The 16,034-nt window shown below is 48.9% G+C and overlaps 1 protein-coding gene across 1 annotated transcript in view; it reads left to right on the top strand.

The window, feature by feature from the left end:
- The window catches only part of LOC122456337 (meckelin-like), a 60,276-nt gene that overhangs the window by 21,205 nt on the left and 23,037 nt on the right, over nt 1-16,034 (top strand). The window contains 8 exon segments of the mRNA XM_043495248.1: nt 5,738-5,976; nt 6,560-6,645; nt 7,766-7,831; nt 10,872-10,972; nt 11,106-11,178; nt 11,615-11,692; nt 13,369-13,434; nt 14,113-14,254. Of these exon segments, the coding sequence (XP_043351183.1) occupies nt 5,738-5,976; nt 6,560-6,645; nt 7,766-7,831; nt 10,872-10,972; nt 11,106-11,178; nt 11,615-11,692; nt 13,369-13,434; nt 14,113-14,254 (851 nt within the window).

Raw genomic sequence — 16,034 nt, 5'->3', positions numbered from 1 at the left:
ATATTTATAGAGAGCAATCATATCTCCCCTCAACCTTCTTTTAGTTAGGCTAAACAAGCCAAGCTCCTTGAGTCTCCTTTGATAAGACAAGTTTTCCATTCCTCGGATCATCCTAGTAGCCCTTCTCTCCTGCCTATGAATTTTTTCCCCTTTCTTGGGATACAGGCTCCCAATAGCTTCTGCAGCTTTGATTTAAAGTAATCCCAGGCCTCCTCTACCTTTAGATCCATAAGTTCTTCAGTCCAATCCACTTCCCTAACTAATTTCCTTAATTTTTGAAAGTCAGTCCTTTTGAAATCAAAAATCCTAGCTGCAGATTTATTTTTGTTAATCCTTCCATTCAGTTTGAACTGAATTAGCTCATGATCACTTGAACCAAGATTATCCCCTACAACCATTTCTTCTATGAGGTCCTCACTACTCACCAAAACCAAATCTAAAATGGCATCCCCTCTAGTTGCTTCAGCAGCTACTTGATGAAGGAATCTATCAGCTATCGCATGGAGGAAAATCTGAGCCCTATTATTATTACTAGCTCTGGTCCTCCAGACTATATCTGGGAAGTTAGTCTCCCATGATCACACAGTTTCCATTAGTATTTACTTTATTAAAAACATTAAAAAGGGCTCTATCCATATCCAAATTAGATCCTAGTGGTCTATAGCACACCCCAAGCACTATCATAGGGGAGGCTCTACTAGTTTTCTTCCCCAATGTAATCTTAAAATGCTGAACAGAGCAATTAGAGTTAAAGAAGAACAGAGGGGCAGAAAAATTTAAGAGGTGCGGAAAAAGGTGAAAAGATATGGTCTCAGATGTGCCTTGAAATAAGATGGAGCGTTACTGGGGAGAAGAGATATAGGGAGATGGTTCCTGCAAGCAGAAGCTGCAGAGAAGAAGACACTTGCACCAAGGAGAAGTCAGAATGTAAGGAGGGTCAAGAACAGCACCAGAAGTAGATGAGCTGGGATGTTTTCCCTCTCAGAGGGTAATTGCTGGTTGGAATTCCCTGTTAAAGAATCACTGGCAGAGTCCACCGTGCTTATTCTGGGGAGAAAAGGACAGGTATTGGGACTGCAGTAATATCACAAGGAGTAAAGGTGAGGTGGTGCTTACCCATACAGTGCCTCTGGTGGTGTGCACTGATGGATACTGGTCACCAGGTTTGGGGGATGGGGAGGAGTCATACCACCAGGTCAGAGTGCCATAGGCCTTCTCTTGATGAATAGAGTCATACTTGGGGCCACAATGAAGGATCAAGGTCCCATCGCTTGTCTAAAGAGTTTGGTTTGGGCCAATCCCTGCTGACATGAGAGCGGGGGTCATCAGTTTGCTTTGACGGCAGAAGACTTTGGGGTCTCAGCCTTTTCAGGCCTGTTTCAGTGTCCCCATCTCTTAGCTAGTACAGAGGGAACCCTTGCTCGGTCAGAGAGACTTGTCTTGTCTTTCCAGCCGTTCAGAACCGTTGGCCCTGTCCTTTGAGCGAATGGTCAGAAAGGGGAAACACGTCATGCTGGCCAAAGAGCTGTGTCTACCTGTCCTGGTTGGAACCCATCAGCATATCCCTGGCGAGCTTGGCTGCCCTGGGGATGCTGCTCACCATCTCAGTCCTGGTCGTGTACATTCAGCATAGCGACACACCCATTGTCAAGACTGCTGGTGAGTTCATATTCTACTGCAACATGGCAGGCTTCCTGTGCACTTTCTCCAGCACTCTCTTGGTCATAGGAGAACCCACCAGCCTGAAATGCAAACTCCAGAAACCGGTGTTTGGGATAAGCTTTGCTCTCTGCCTCTCCAGCATGCTTGCCAAGACCGTCCAGAACCTCTGCTCCTTTGAAAGTCCTGTAGGGAGGCCAAGCAAGCTCCAGATGAGACTCTATCTCATTATCATGGCAGTGGGGCCCTTTATTCAGTATCTCATCTGCATGCTTTGGGTCTATCTAGACCCCCTGGATGGCAGGAGAGTTTACCCAGTGGGGGAGCCCCATATACTCCTGGAATGCCACGGAGATGCAGGTCTTGGCTCCTCTTTTGTTAATAGGTACCTGTGTTTCCTTGCTTTGTGCCCTGGCATGTGCTATGAAAAGCTAGTCCCTGCCAGCCAACTTCAACGGTGCCTAAGGCATTGCTTACGCCATGATGATTTTCTTCGTCATCTGGCTCGCCGTCACCCCTATCCTGCACTCCAGCAGAAGGAAGATGGCGAATGTCGTCCTAGGTGTTGTTATCCTGTTATCTGCCTATATCCTCCCTGGCCGCCTTGTTCCTTTACAAATGCTATGTCATCCTTTTCCAGCCAAAACGCAACACAGCCGAGTGGATCAAGAAATCCATGTACAAGTACTGCCAGAAGATGGCTGAAAAGGCCAATCTCACTATCCAGATGGAGGGCAGCATTGCCACAGTAGATACGTCTGTACCCTGAACCAGCCCCTCCTGCTCGCCTTGCAAAGGGACAATGCGGAAAATGTAATCCACAGGAGGCCATGAGCTATGTGTGATGATGAAAAAGCATTGGATAGATGGTTTATCAAGTGACTTCCCCATTCCTCCGTCCCTAATTGGCTTAGATCACGGATGGGGGCAGTGGAATTCTGCTCCATCCCAAGTATAGTCTAGTGATTTAGAGCAAAGCATTAAGAGCTGGGAACTCCTGGGTTCTATTCCCATTTCTGCCACTGACTCACTCTGTGCCCAGGATCAAATCAGTTACCCTTCCCATGCCTCAGTTTCTTCTTCTGTAAAATAGGCTTAGTAATACTCAACATGCCCCGGGGTGTAGTGACGCTTAACTAAAAGCGCAAAGTGGTGTTTAAGTGTTCCGAGATCCTTGGTACAAATTATGGCCCAAATTCTTCCCTGGGGTTAAAAAGTGAATTTGCCCCCATATCCCTAACAGTTACCTATGTCTCAAACTCATCAGCAGTCATTTGCGTTCTTCGAATGCCTTTCCAAGTACTTTCACTCCTGGGACACTGCAGGCTCTCTCTTTTAGGATGAGTTCCACTGTGTCAATCCCCTTGGATCTGGCAATTATCAAATAAGTGTTTGACTCTGCATTTAAGGGGATTGCCATATCCCCCTCTTCTTCTGCACTGCATGGAAGGTGGGGAAGGGAAGGGTAAGAAATCACTATTAGTACTCTCTCCTAGTCCTGCTGCTCCCCACAGTGGTGAACAGGAAAAGGCACTTTTCCAGGAAAGCGCTCTCCTGTTACAACACTTTGTACTTTATAAAAGGTGTTTCATCTGTACATCTTCAAAGCACTTTGCAAAAGGTAGGAAATCCTGATCGTTGGACTGGGAGTCAGAAGATCTGGGTTCAGTTCCTGTCTCGGCCACAGACTCCCTGTGTGACCTTGAGGATGTCACTAAATTGCTCTGTGCCTCAGTTTCCCCAGCTGTAAAATGGGGATCAAAAGACTCCCTTTCGCTTATCTGTTATCTGTCTTGTCTATTTAGATTGCAAGCTTTTCAGGGTGCGTGCACGCAGTGTCTGGCACCATGGGGCCCTGATCTCAGACAGGCCCTTTAGGCACTACCATAATCCCAACATTAAATTATGATGATCCCCATTTTACAGTGATGTGGGTGACCCCCCCAGTGGATCCGGGGCAGAGCCAGGGCTAGATTCCAAATCTCCCGACTCCCGTTCGGGTACCCTGGGCACTGGGCCACACTTTCTTTCCTTAGAGTTTTGGGGAAACTCCTCTTATACTGTACTGAGGTTTGGGGTGGGAGTGGGGTGACTCTGTAGGCCTCCAGTGACCCCCCAACAGCAATGTCTGAGAGCTAGCGCCATCACCTTTATTTCACCGGTAGCCTTTTTGTCAGTGTCCTGTTGGTGAAATACTTGCTCGGCACAAAGACATCGGTAAATATTGAACTGCAAAACCAGCATTCACAGTACTGCCGTGCTGCTGGCCAATGTACTGGCAGAAGGCAGGAGAGTGGAGCTGCTCTTTTAATCCTTGCATAATGACAGGTTTCAGAGTAGCAGCCGTGTTAGTCTGTATTCGCAAAAAAGAAAAGGAGGACTTGTGGCCCCTTAGAGACTAACAAATTTATTTGAGCATAAGCTTTCGTGAGCTACAGCTCCACTGAATGCATTTCCACCGACTGCATCCGATGAAGTGAGCTGTAGCTCACGAAAGCTTATGCTCAAATAAATTTGTTTGTCTCTAAGGGGCCACAAGTCCTCCTTTTCTTTTAATCTTGCAGCAGTCCTATATTAATAGGTTTGTAGCCCCACCACGTGTCTGCTGAGGGAATTGCATGTCTATGCACTTATGTTCCAGCTTTGGGCAAATGCGGGGACCTCATCAAATGTGCCTCATTTGATTCAGCAGTGACAACACTGAATGAAATGGGCCAATTATACATCTGGCACCATGCCACTGGCTTCATTCGGAGTCATGGCAGAGGTGAATTTGGCCCAGCATCTGGTAAAGAGAGAGGCTTTGGGACCTTTATATACTAAACTGACCATAAGCCTACCTTCAGTCAGTGAGGCTGAGTGAGTCTAACTGAAAACCAAGGGAGGTTTCAAGGGGAAGAACCTTGAGGGGCAGATGTGGTCTCAACCTCTCTAGATTATAAATATTTCATATTTAAGAGTCTCGAGGAGGATGTGTTAATACGGTAAATGCTATTGCTTCATGAAATAGATCAATAAAGGCAGAGTACACCTGAACAAATCTGAATCGGTGCATTTATTCCAGATCCTTCACTTTCTCTTGGTAACACTCTGCATTTCTCTCTTTCTTTGTCTGGCCTTCTCTCTGTATTACTCTCCTGTTTCCCTGTTCTTTAAGCTTCACTTCCACTACTGTCGCCTGCCTCTCTGCTCATGCTTCGATACACAGAGAGCAGAATATGTACCCTCCTTCAGAACTGCCTGAGTCTTAGATTAATAAAAACAAGAAAGAACAAAAGTAAAGTCTCCAGGAGAGAGTACAGTGTGTGTGTCCCACCTCTGTAACAAACTGCTGCAGCTGAGAGAACAAACTGGCTGCTGTCTCTGCAGACTGGCAGACTTCTTAAAGAGGCAACCGTCCCATTCTCAAGCTGAATACCCCATATTCTTCTCACCCCCAGCTTCCTCTGACGTCCCCTACTAGCTCTAATAGTCATATTCCAGCAGCCTCCAACATTCCTTCCTACAGAGAGGAATAATAAACACAAATCCCCTACCTGTGAAGTAACTGAATGGTTAAAGCCAGAGAACAGACTGTTTAGAGAGGAGATATTCTTCTCCTCTACGTTACAAGCAAATGCAAGATTCTAAGGAAAGGGCAAGGCAGATACAGATTTTACATTTGCCTTTTTACTAAACCCATTTCCTGTAAAATAAATAAATAAAAAAATTTTTTTTTAAAAACAGCAACAACAAAAAAACCCACTCTGTTAAGATCCTTACAATAGCAGTCTGCTGTTGCATTGTTTATCTGTCCCAGACACCTAGTGCCTAGTTGTGCTGGTTGCATGCCTGTTTAACTGTGCAAATTGCACTGCCGCTATTTGCTTCCCTGCCCGGCCCAAAGATCTGATTGTCCTTGAGTTGGTAGTTCCAGCTCTCAGCCTCCCGTCCCCAAGTCTGCACTCACAGAAGAGGGAAGTCTCATCTGTCTTTTCAGTTACCCTAGGTACATGCTGAATGAAACAGCTTTTCTGTTGTGTAACACAAGTGGCCAGTGCTGGTAACCATGGATGCTGTTATCTACACATACAGCCAGCAAGAGGCGAAGGGTTTTGGAAGGAAGATCAGCAGATGTCTGCTGGAGCTCAGAAAAAATGTCTCGCTTTTTAGCGGGCTACTGTTTACTCTCTGCCAGGCTGCTTTACCCTCTTTGCTGCTCTGCCCAAACGGAGAGCAGTACCACCCCAACAGGGAACTGTGGCCCCAGCCAGTTCCTTGGCACAGAGGTGTTTCAGTGCAGCCTGTGTGGGGAGCATCTGGTGAAAAGCCCTGCAGGTGAGTGGGAGCTGGCTATGCCGAATGCTTGAAAACTGGTTGATTTAAGGGTGGCCCTGAGCCAAACACCCCAGAACTTCAGAGCTGAATTTTGCAGCTGGCCCACAGCTCTGTAATGGGCCAAACCAAAACTCCAGCTCTGACCTGTCGGAGTGGGGAGAGTGTTTTGAAACCTAGATCCAAATGTAGTGACTTGAGCCTGTCTGCTTTAAAAAGCACATGCCCAATGGAAAGCCTGTCTGTGTCCCTGGCTATGCGTTTCTGCCATACGTTAGTGCAAGAGCTTCAATCGTAGAGGAAATGAAGCCAGCTCAGCCCAGTGCTCCTTAGTCTCTTCTGGCTAATGCTGGTCAGTCTGTATTGACTCTGCCAGCTGGAGGCTGCATGCTGGAGTGGTGTGAAGTCATGAGCAGAGTTCCCCACAGCTCCAGTGACTCGCCAGTCTTGCTCTGGGCCCGTGTGGCCTACCACAGTGAAGACCTGAGCAGGGGCAGGCCCCAATTTTGGATGCTTTAGACAACGTTGGGTGCTCCCAGAGCTGATCGCATGGTAACCTGGCAACTCCAGCTCCTGCCTTCCGCAGCTCTCTGTTTTCCGGGCCTGTGACGCGTCTGTGCTGATGGCCGGGACGTGACGGGCCGGGCGGTGGAGTGCAATGCTTGCAGAGGTGCAAATCGGGATTCCAGCCTGCCCTTCCCCCCCGTCTTGGTATGCCTGCATTGCAGTCAGAGATGTGCAGTGCATGTAGACAACATACCGGAGCTAACTTGGCTCTAGCTAGCTCCAGTAACCATCTCAGTGACGCCATGGCAGCCCGGGGTCCGCACTGGCTGTGGGGTCCCACCCGGAAACCTGGGTAGGTGCTCCACTGGCTCCCCTCTGCTACTGCTGCTTCTCCACTATTGTTGTTCGATCCAGCTAGACCGGAGGTGGGGCGGCCTGCGGGACCCTCCTGCCTGGCCCGTGAGCTCTCAGTGGGGGAGGCTCGCCCCTGGCCCCTCCCCTGCTGTCCCCCGCCCTGCAGCCTCAGTTTGCTGCGCCGCCAGCGCTCTGGGTGGTGGGGCTGCAAGCGCCTGCCCGGCAGCACAGTGGCCAGTCCTGGTGCTCTGAGCGGCATGGTAAGGGGGCGAGTTGGATAAGGCGCAGGGGGTTCCAGGGGGCAGTCGGGACAGGGAGCAGGGGGCAGTTGGATGGGATGGAGGTTTCGGGGGTGGGAATGGGGGGGTTGGATAGGTGTGGGAGTCCCGGGGGGGCCTATCAGGGGGGTGTAGTCAGGGGACAGGGAGCAAGCAGGGTTGGGTAGGGGGTGAGGTATCGGGGAGCCTGTCAGGGACAGGGGTACAGGGGGGTTGGATAGGTATGGGAGACCCGGGGGGTCTGTCAGGGTGGGGGTGTGGATGGGGTCAGGGCAGTCAGGGGATAGGGAGCAGGGGGGGATTGGATGGGGGTGGGGTCCCGGGGGGCAGTTAAGGGTGGGGGGGTCCTGGGATGGGGCAGTCAGGGGACAAGGAGCGGCGGGGTTGGATAGGTCAGGGGTTCTGAGGGGGGCAGTCAGGGAGTGGGAGGGGGTGGGGCCAGGCTGTTTGGGGAGGCACAGCCTTCCCTCGCGGCCCCCCCATAAAGTTTTGGAACCTGATATGGCCCTCAGGCCAAAAAGTTTGCCCACCCCTGAGCTAGACTAAAGCTAGCTTGTGCATGTAACTGACATGTCACAGCTCTGACTGCCATGTAGACAGACCCTCAGTGTAACCAAGACCCTTCTGCAGCCAGAACATCCTCTTCCATGCAGAGTTCCCGGCAGCCCATCTCGCTCTGGGAGGCCACCTTCCTTGACGGCAGTTTTCTGGCTTGTAATGTAAGTAATGTTGCTGCTACCCTCTTCAGCTGTTTCCTCTCCCTTTCATAGAATCATAGAATATCAGGGTTGGAAGGGACCTCAGGAGGTATCTAGTCCAACCCCCTGCTCAAAGCAGGACCAATCTCCAACTAAATCATCCCAGCCAGGGCTTTGTCAAGCCTGACCTTAAAAACTTTTAAGGAAAGAGATTCCACCACCTCCCTAGGTAACGCATTCCAGAGTTTCACCACCCTCCTAGTGAAAAAGTTTTTCCTAATATCCAACCTAAATCTCCCCCACTGCAACTTGAGACCATTACTCCTCGTTCTGTCATCTGCTACCACTGAGAACAGTCTAGATCCATCCTCTTTGGAACCCCCTTTCAGGTAGTTGAAAGCAGCTATCAAACCCCCCCTCATTCTTCTCTTCCGCAGACTAAACAATCCCAGTTCCCTCAGCCTCTCCTCATAAGTCATGTGTTCCAGTCCCCTAATCATTTTTGTTGCCCTCCGCTAGACTCTTTCCAATTTTTCCACATCCTTCTTGTAGCGTGGGGCCCAAAACTGGACACAGTATTCCAGATGAGGCCTCACCAATGTCAAATAGAGGGCAACGATCACATCCCTCGATCTGCTGACAATGCCCCTACTTATACAGCCCAAAATGCCATTGGCCTTCTTGGCAACAAGGGCACACTGCTGACTCATATCCAGCTTCTCATCCACTGTAACCCCTAGGTCCTTTTCTTCAGAACTGCTGCCGAGCCATTCGGTCCCTAGTCTGTAGCGGTGCATGGGATTCTTCCGTCCTAAGTGCAGGACTCTGCACTTGTCCTTGTTGAATCTCATCAGATTTCTTTTGGCCCAATCCTCTAATTTGTCTAGGTCCCTCTGTATCCTATTCCCTCCCCTCCAGCGTATCTACTTCTCCTCCCAGGTTAGTGTCATCTGCAAACTTGCTGAGGGTACAGTCCACACCATCCTCCAGATCATTAATGAAGATATTGAACAAAACCGGCCCGAGGACCAACCCTTGAGGCACTCCGCTTGATACCGGCTGCCAACTAGACAGTGAGCCATTGATCACTACCTGTTGAGCCCGACAATCTAGCCAGCTTTCTATTCACCTTATAGTCCATTCATTCAGCCCCTACTTCTTTAACTTGCTGGCAAGAATACTGTGGGAGACTGTGTCAAAAGCTTTGCTAAAGTCAAGGAACAACACGTCCACTGCTTTCCCCTCATCCACAGAGCTAGTTATCTCATCATAGAAGGCAATTAGATTAGTCAGGCATGACTTGTCCTTGGTGCATCCATGCTGACTGTTCCTGATCACTTTCCTCTCCTCTAAGTGATTCAGAATTGACTCCTTGAGGGCCTGCTCCATGATTTTTCCAGGGACTGAGCTGAGGCTGACTGGCCTGTAGTTCCCAGGATCCTCCTCCTTCCCTTTTTTTAAAGATGGGCACTACATTAGCTTTTTTCCAGTCGTCCAGGACCTCCCCCGATCACCATGAGTTTTCAAAGATAATGGCCAATGGCTCTGCAATCACCTCCTTTAGAGAGGAAGGATGGTCTACTGGTTAGGGACCTAGCGTGGGACTCAGGAGACCTGGGCTTCAGTTCCCTGCTTTGCCACAGACTTTCTGTGTGACTTTGGGCAAATCACTTAGTTGCTCTGTGCCTCATTTTGCCCCCTGTAAAATGGGAATATCAGCCCTGCCACACAGTGTGTTAGGAGGGTAAATGTTGTGAGGCACTCAGATACTACAGTGAGGGGCTGTATAAGTTCCTGAGATAGTGTTTGTAGCTAGGGTTCTATTGTCCAAGCGCTCTCTTTTGCATGTAGGAAGTTTGCGCACAGAGGGGACAGGCTGGGATTGAAGCGATCCAAGATGGAGGTGCTCAGACGGGCAGGTGCACTCTTTCTCCCATGGAGATTTTTTTTGTCTGTTTTTGTGCACATTGGAAAACATAATCCCAACTATACATTTAAAATGATGGAGTCTAAATTAGCTGTTACCATTCACGAAAGGGATCTTGGAGTCACTGCGGATAGTTCTCTGAAAACACCCACTCAATGTGCAGTGGCTGTCAAAAAAGCAAACAGAACCCTGGGAATCATTAAGAAAGTGATAGATAATAGGACAGAAAATATCATATTGCCACTATATAAATCCATGGTATGCCCACATCTTGAATACACTGTGCAGAGGTGGTCGCCCCATCTCAAAAAAGATGTATTGGAATTGGAAAAGGTTCAGAAAAGGGCAACAAAAATAATAAGGGGTCTGGAACAGCTTCCATACGAGGAGAGATTAATAAGACTGGGACTTCTCAGCTTGGAAAAGAGATGACTGGAGGGGGGGGAGATATGATTGTGGCCTATAAAATCATAGGACTGCTGTGGAGAAAGTAAATAAGTGTTGTTTTTTACTCATAACACAAGAATTAAGGGTCACCAAATGAAATGAATAGGCAGCAGGTTTAAAACAACAAAAGGAAGTATTTCTTCACCCAACAGACAGTCAACCTGTGGAACTCCTTGTCAGAGGATGTTGTGAAGGCCAACACTATCACAGGGTTCAAAAAAGAACTAGGTAAGTTCATGAAGGATAGGTCCATCAATGTCTATTAGCCAGGGTGGGCAGGGATGGTGTCCCTAGTCTCTGTTTGCCAGAAGCTGGGAATGGGTGACTGGGGATGGATCACTTGGTGATTACCTGTTCTGTTCATTCCCTCTGGGGCACTGGCATTGGCCACTGTCAGAAGACAGGACACTGGGCTAGCTGGACATTTGATCCGACCCAGTATGGCCGTTCTTATGTTTTTAATTTAAAAGCAAAGTCACCTAGACTGAAACTGCAGGTTGAAGGCCTCATCTCCACACAAGAGTTATATTGCTTGAGCTTTACAGGCGTAAAGGTGCTCAGGCTGGTATAGCTATTCCTGTAGGGGAAGGGGAATAAGCTGTAACTGTGCCCATGCTAGGGATTGTGCTGGGATAACTCACACGTTGTTCTCTTGCTACGACCTTGCCTTATTTGCACTCTCCCTAGAACTCTTGCAACCTGACTGCCTGCGAGCTCCTAACCAACATGGTTGTTCTGAACGCTTTCTCCTTGGAAACCCGGGCCTACGACCTGTATGTAAAGGCTAAGTGAGTCCCACTGTGCCTGCAAAACTAGGTGACAAGCTGTTACTGATTATCACTGTTCATTATCTATCTATCTATCTATCTATCTATCTATCTATCTATCTAATGGACAAATAGGATTTGATTTTCTTTTCAGAAGCCAGAACCTTCCGAAGCTATTTTATAGCAACACAGGGCTGCCTCCACTTTCCTTTGGAAAGAACTCCAAGGTAAATCACGGCTGATGCACAGACAGACATATATAGAGCCATGGGTATGAATTAAAAGATGAGAAATAATACATATGTTCTTTATTAATTAATCCCAGTCCCATTCCTGCCATCTCTCAGAACCTCCCTGTCTTCACTTTCAACCTCAACTGCAGTGGTTGGGGTATTGTACCCTTTCCTGGTCTTGTTTCGTGTCCACACAGGGTCCTGGACAGCTCAAGTTGCCTCTCTTTGTAGGAGAGACTGCTCCTCTAAACTTATCTTGCTGAACTGGGAGATCAGAACAGGCTCCTTGTTAAACCTTCACTTAGCTAAAACAAAGGGTGTTCTAAATGAAATCTGCTTGCACTTGGGCATGGAAAAACCTTAGACTAGCCAAGCTCTTCTGCAAAGTTTTGTACTTGATGATTGTACTTTGTCTTCCCCACCCGACCAGATCAATTTTAAGCTTGTAAAGAACGATGCCCAAGGAAACTTCTTAAGCTGGGAGGACGTGACAGGTGGCACTTTGCAGGTGAGTTAATTTTGTTTTCTCCTTGCTGTGACATGTAACCAGTGCTGGGATTCAATTGCTAGAACTAGGGGCTGAAATTTAGTCTGATCCACCAACGTTATCGGAACTGTGGCCCCCTTTTGAACCACTGGGTCTCCGCAACCATGTAATAATTCCTACATGATATCTTGCTCGCCACCTTAATTCAAATTGGCTGGGGCATGAGCATGGACACAGTGAGAACGAGGTGGCTGAAGAATCATAAACAAAAGGGGATGATAAAAATCAGCATATCAAGTTGAGGGGAGGTGTTCCAGGGTTATCCCAAGGGCTAGTGTTAGAGGTCTTCTTATTCAACAGCTTCATTAAAGACCTAGAAGGGGGAGTTACCAGCACAATGATGAAAACTGCTGTTCAAATTAAATTAGGAGGAGCTACAATCAGGACAGAGATGTTAAAAGGGGCCTGGAGAGGTTAGGAGCATGGTACAGATATTTAATGGGAGGGACAAACTCAGAAAGCAGGGATGTAGCAGCAGAGGTGACAGTGGGCAGTAAATTAGACAGGAATTCCCAATGTGGTAGGGGCGAGGGCCAGCAGAGCTTTAGGGGGCTGCACAGGCAGGGGCTGCACACCACAGACCGGAGGGGGAACGGGCTGTCTTCATACAGCCTTGTGGAGATAATTACCAGTTACTGATGATAAATTGGAGAAGCAACAAAAATAATCCAGGAGCTGGAAAGTCTAACTGCTGAGCACAGATCACAAGTACAAAGTACGTCCAGCCTGGCGAAGGGGCATGTAAGTGCAAACGTCTGAATGGTGTCACACTAAAGGGGGGTTAGTTAGGCTGGGACAATGGAGTTTAACTAGAAGAGAATTGAAGTTGCACTAGAGAGGAAGATAGTCGGGTGGGTGGGGCATTAACCTAGGACTTGGGAGACCTGGGTTCAGGTCTCTCCTCTGTCATAGACTGCCGGTGCAATCTTCTCTCTGTTTCAGTTCCCCACCTGTGAAATGGGGAATTGCAGCCCCACCCTACCTCCCAAGGAGGAGTTGTGGGGCTAAATTTAGTGAAAGGATTGTGAGATGCCTGGGTACTACAGGAATAGGAGCTCTGTAAGATAGCTATCTAAGGGGTAATGGGCTGAAAGTGGGAGCTGACTCTCTGTGAGCAGTCCTTGTGGCAATCTCACAAGGGAAGTGGTGGAAGTGCCATCGCCTGGGACCTTTAAAACTACAATGGGATAAAGCAGTAGAAAGTTGGCAGCAGGGAACAATCCTGTGTTGGCCGGAAGATGTGGGGAAGGCTCCAGCTCTAACTGATATGGCTGTTTGATCACTCTCCATACCACCTCTTAACGTTCATGGGACCACGTTGGGTGTCCGCACCAAGCGGATAATAGAGGCCAGAGCGAGGGGAGAAAGTGAACCCCCAACTGAAACATGCGTCACCTACCCACATTCCCCTCTTTCTGCTTCTGGGAGGCTCCACCCCTACCACTGATCACCCTATGGCATGCAGGATCTGGCTCAGGGTGTCTCCTCAGCTGGTGACAGCACTGAGCCTACACACAGCTGGTGGTCTCATAGCAACGGGCCCAGGAGCGCAGAGGTGTCCCAGGAAGCAGGGTTGGAAATCCCTGGTGCACGTCCCCACCGCTTGGTCTCAGTGCCTTTCCTTGTCCCTCTGCTAGCTCTGTGCAGACCGTCGGAGTACACTCGGTGCTGCCTACTCCTTTGGGACATCTTACGAACAGTCTGTAAGTTACATTTGCATCTTCCTGCCATCCCCGCTCCCGCCCCGCCTCCCGTGTGTTTGCACTAAATGCAGTGGGGAGGGCTAGGCTGGTTGTTTGCAGCAGTAATTGCATGGAGGCGTTGCAATGAAACTACATGATAAGTCACTGGGTTCCCAGATCCAGAGCTAGTGATTTATTTTCCTCCCTTGCGCCCAAGACTCTTCTGCCCCCTGGGGTTAAAGAATTTTGAAATAATGCTCAATCTTTTCCTGGTCTTTACAGTCAGATACTGCAGTTTAATACGTCTGTGTCTGTATGCCAGCACTGGGGATCTGGGAATCTAGTCTCTGCCCTGACACAGATTCCCTCTGGGTCCTTGGGTGAGTGGTTTATCTGACTGGCTTTGACATTCCCTATGTCCCAGGAATCCCCAGGCCGGGAATGAGTCTCGTCAAGCCGAACTGCATAGGAAAGGAGAATTTTGCTCTGAGGGCAAGACTTTCAATAGAGACCAGAGCATAATATAAGGGGATGAATATCCCCCAAATCCCAGGCAGTAAATGTTAGTGGAAATCACAGGGTCTTTTTCTGCTTAAAAACGGAACAAGTCTCTGCGGTGCAGATAAAGCTGCATCTGGGCAAAGGAGGGCTAATTACACAGCATCTTTGTTATAGCATCGTCATGGTTTTATTTTACAGTGCACTGTACAGGTGTCCAACCTGCTGAGACGAGTCCCTGAGCCCGTCTTTTATGAGATGTTCCTGCAGTTCTCCAATGACAAGGGGAACTGGCTGTGGCCGGTCCCTATAGTGAATCCCCAGTTGCAGCTGAATAGCCCGGGTGAGATTCTCTATTGGCGAGAGTGTTGGTTTCCCTGTCTTGATTTTCTTTTGCTTCTCAGCTTTGAATATTTCTCTGTGACTCCTAATATTTCTGTTTAGCTGGGAAGGATCCCCAGATACTCCCAACCACAGTGAGAAGCGGTGCTGGAGCTCATTAGCCGAGTACCTGTTCTGCCAAGTGCTCAGGCAGGACTAATGAATCCTTGTAAGGCAATGGGCCTAGCTCAGACTGCCTGGTTTGCTTTGACATTTACGCTCCACGGTCCTGCTCTTAATGAGCAGGGATCCAGCAAATCTGCAGGAAAAAGACTGAACAGATGTTGTTTTGCATTATAAAGTACCAGAGTGTGCAGCCAATCATGGCAGTCTGTTAGCTGGCCATCCAAAGGGCTCTGTAGTTCACAAACAGGTGGTGTGGTGTAGTGGTTAGTGCATGGGACTCTGAGTCAGCAGATCTAATCCTGGCACTGCCCCGATTCCCTGTAGCTTCGGGCAAGTCACTTAGACCAAAATGCTCTAATTCTGGGTACCTCCAGTTTTGGGCACCCAACTCGAGATGCCTAGAACCCTGTCTTTTTACTCAAGATGAGAGGAGCTGTTGCTGCTTAACACCTAATTGTCTCAAGATGGGCACCTGAAAGTCATTGATGACCATGCTGGTCTTATTCCCATTTCTCAGATGAGCAAACGGGGGGGGGCAAGGTAATTTCCCCACAAGGCTCAATTTGTCAGTGTTTGCAAAGCATCATTTAAAAAAAAAAACACTTTGCACGTAAAAGGCGATGGTGGAACACTCTCCTCCCCCTGCTGGTGCTCAGCAATTGAATGCTCAGTTCAGGTGATCATCTGCCCATAGGCCTTTGGTGCTACTTGCTGCACGGTTCCTGTGATGAAAAGAGACATTGTCCTGTGTCCTTATTGTAACCTGCAGGGTGCAAAGTGCGTTGATAGAGCCAGGGAACAGAATGTAACAGCCACTGTTCAGTGTGTGATCTGTTTTTTACCGGCTAACGACAGGACCGAGCCTTCCCAAACTCAGGGATATTTAGTCACCCATAATGCCAATATTAGCCCCAAGGCTTTGGTGCTCACACCTCCCATTCCTGATGCTGGCTGAGCAACTAACCTTGCACTGTGGTAGCTGCATAGAGGTAACTGTGATTATTAGTGAACAGATCACGGAAGGGACACAGTGGTAATGCTGGTATGGAGCTGGGGGGGCAGGGGGGCAGTTAATCACAGATTTGGCATGAGGATAGTACAAAGACCTCCTGGATGCAGAGAGGAGACAGGCTCTCTATTGCCGTGATTCAGCAAAACCCTCAAGCACAGGATTAAGTTCACTGAGCTGTTTTCTATACTACAGAGTTAGGTTGACCTAACTCTGTAAGCCAGTGGTCCCTAAACTTTTCATGGTTGCACCCACTCTTACCCTTGTCCATGCCACCCCCCTCCCCCGAGCCGGGGCTAAGAGCTGGGGGCAGACAGGGGTAAGTGGGCTGAGGCAGGGGCCGGGAACGGAGCCATGGCCGGGGCCTGGAGCAGAGCTGTGGCCAGAGCAGAGCTGGGGGCAAGGCTGGGTGATGCTCTCTCCCCGCCCCCTGTCAGGGCTGGCCCAGGCCCCACCACATCCCCCCGAATGTTCCTAGCGGGGCGTGCCCCACAGTTTGGGGATCTCTGCTGTAAGCATCTACACTAAAATATTGATCCCTATGTAACTCACCTGCTACGCCGACTTGACTCCACCTCCGCAAGAGGCATAGCGCTTAAACCAACAT

The sequence above is a fragment of the Dermochelys coriacea genome, chromosome 12 (genome assembly GCF_009764565.3).
Source record: "Dermochelys coriacea isolate rDerCor1 chromosome 12, rDerCor1.pri.v4, whole genome shotgun sequence".
NCBI lineage: Eukaryota > Metazoa > Chordata > Testudines > Dermochelyidae > Dermochelys > Dermochelys coriacea.
The sequence above is the reverse complement of the archived record's forward strand: the minus strand, read 5'-3'. Positions and strand labels throughout refer to the sequence as shown.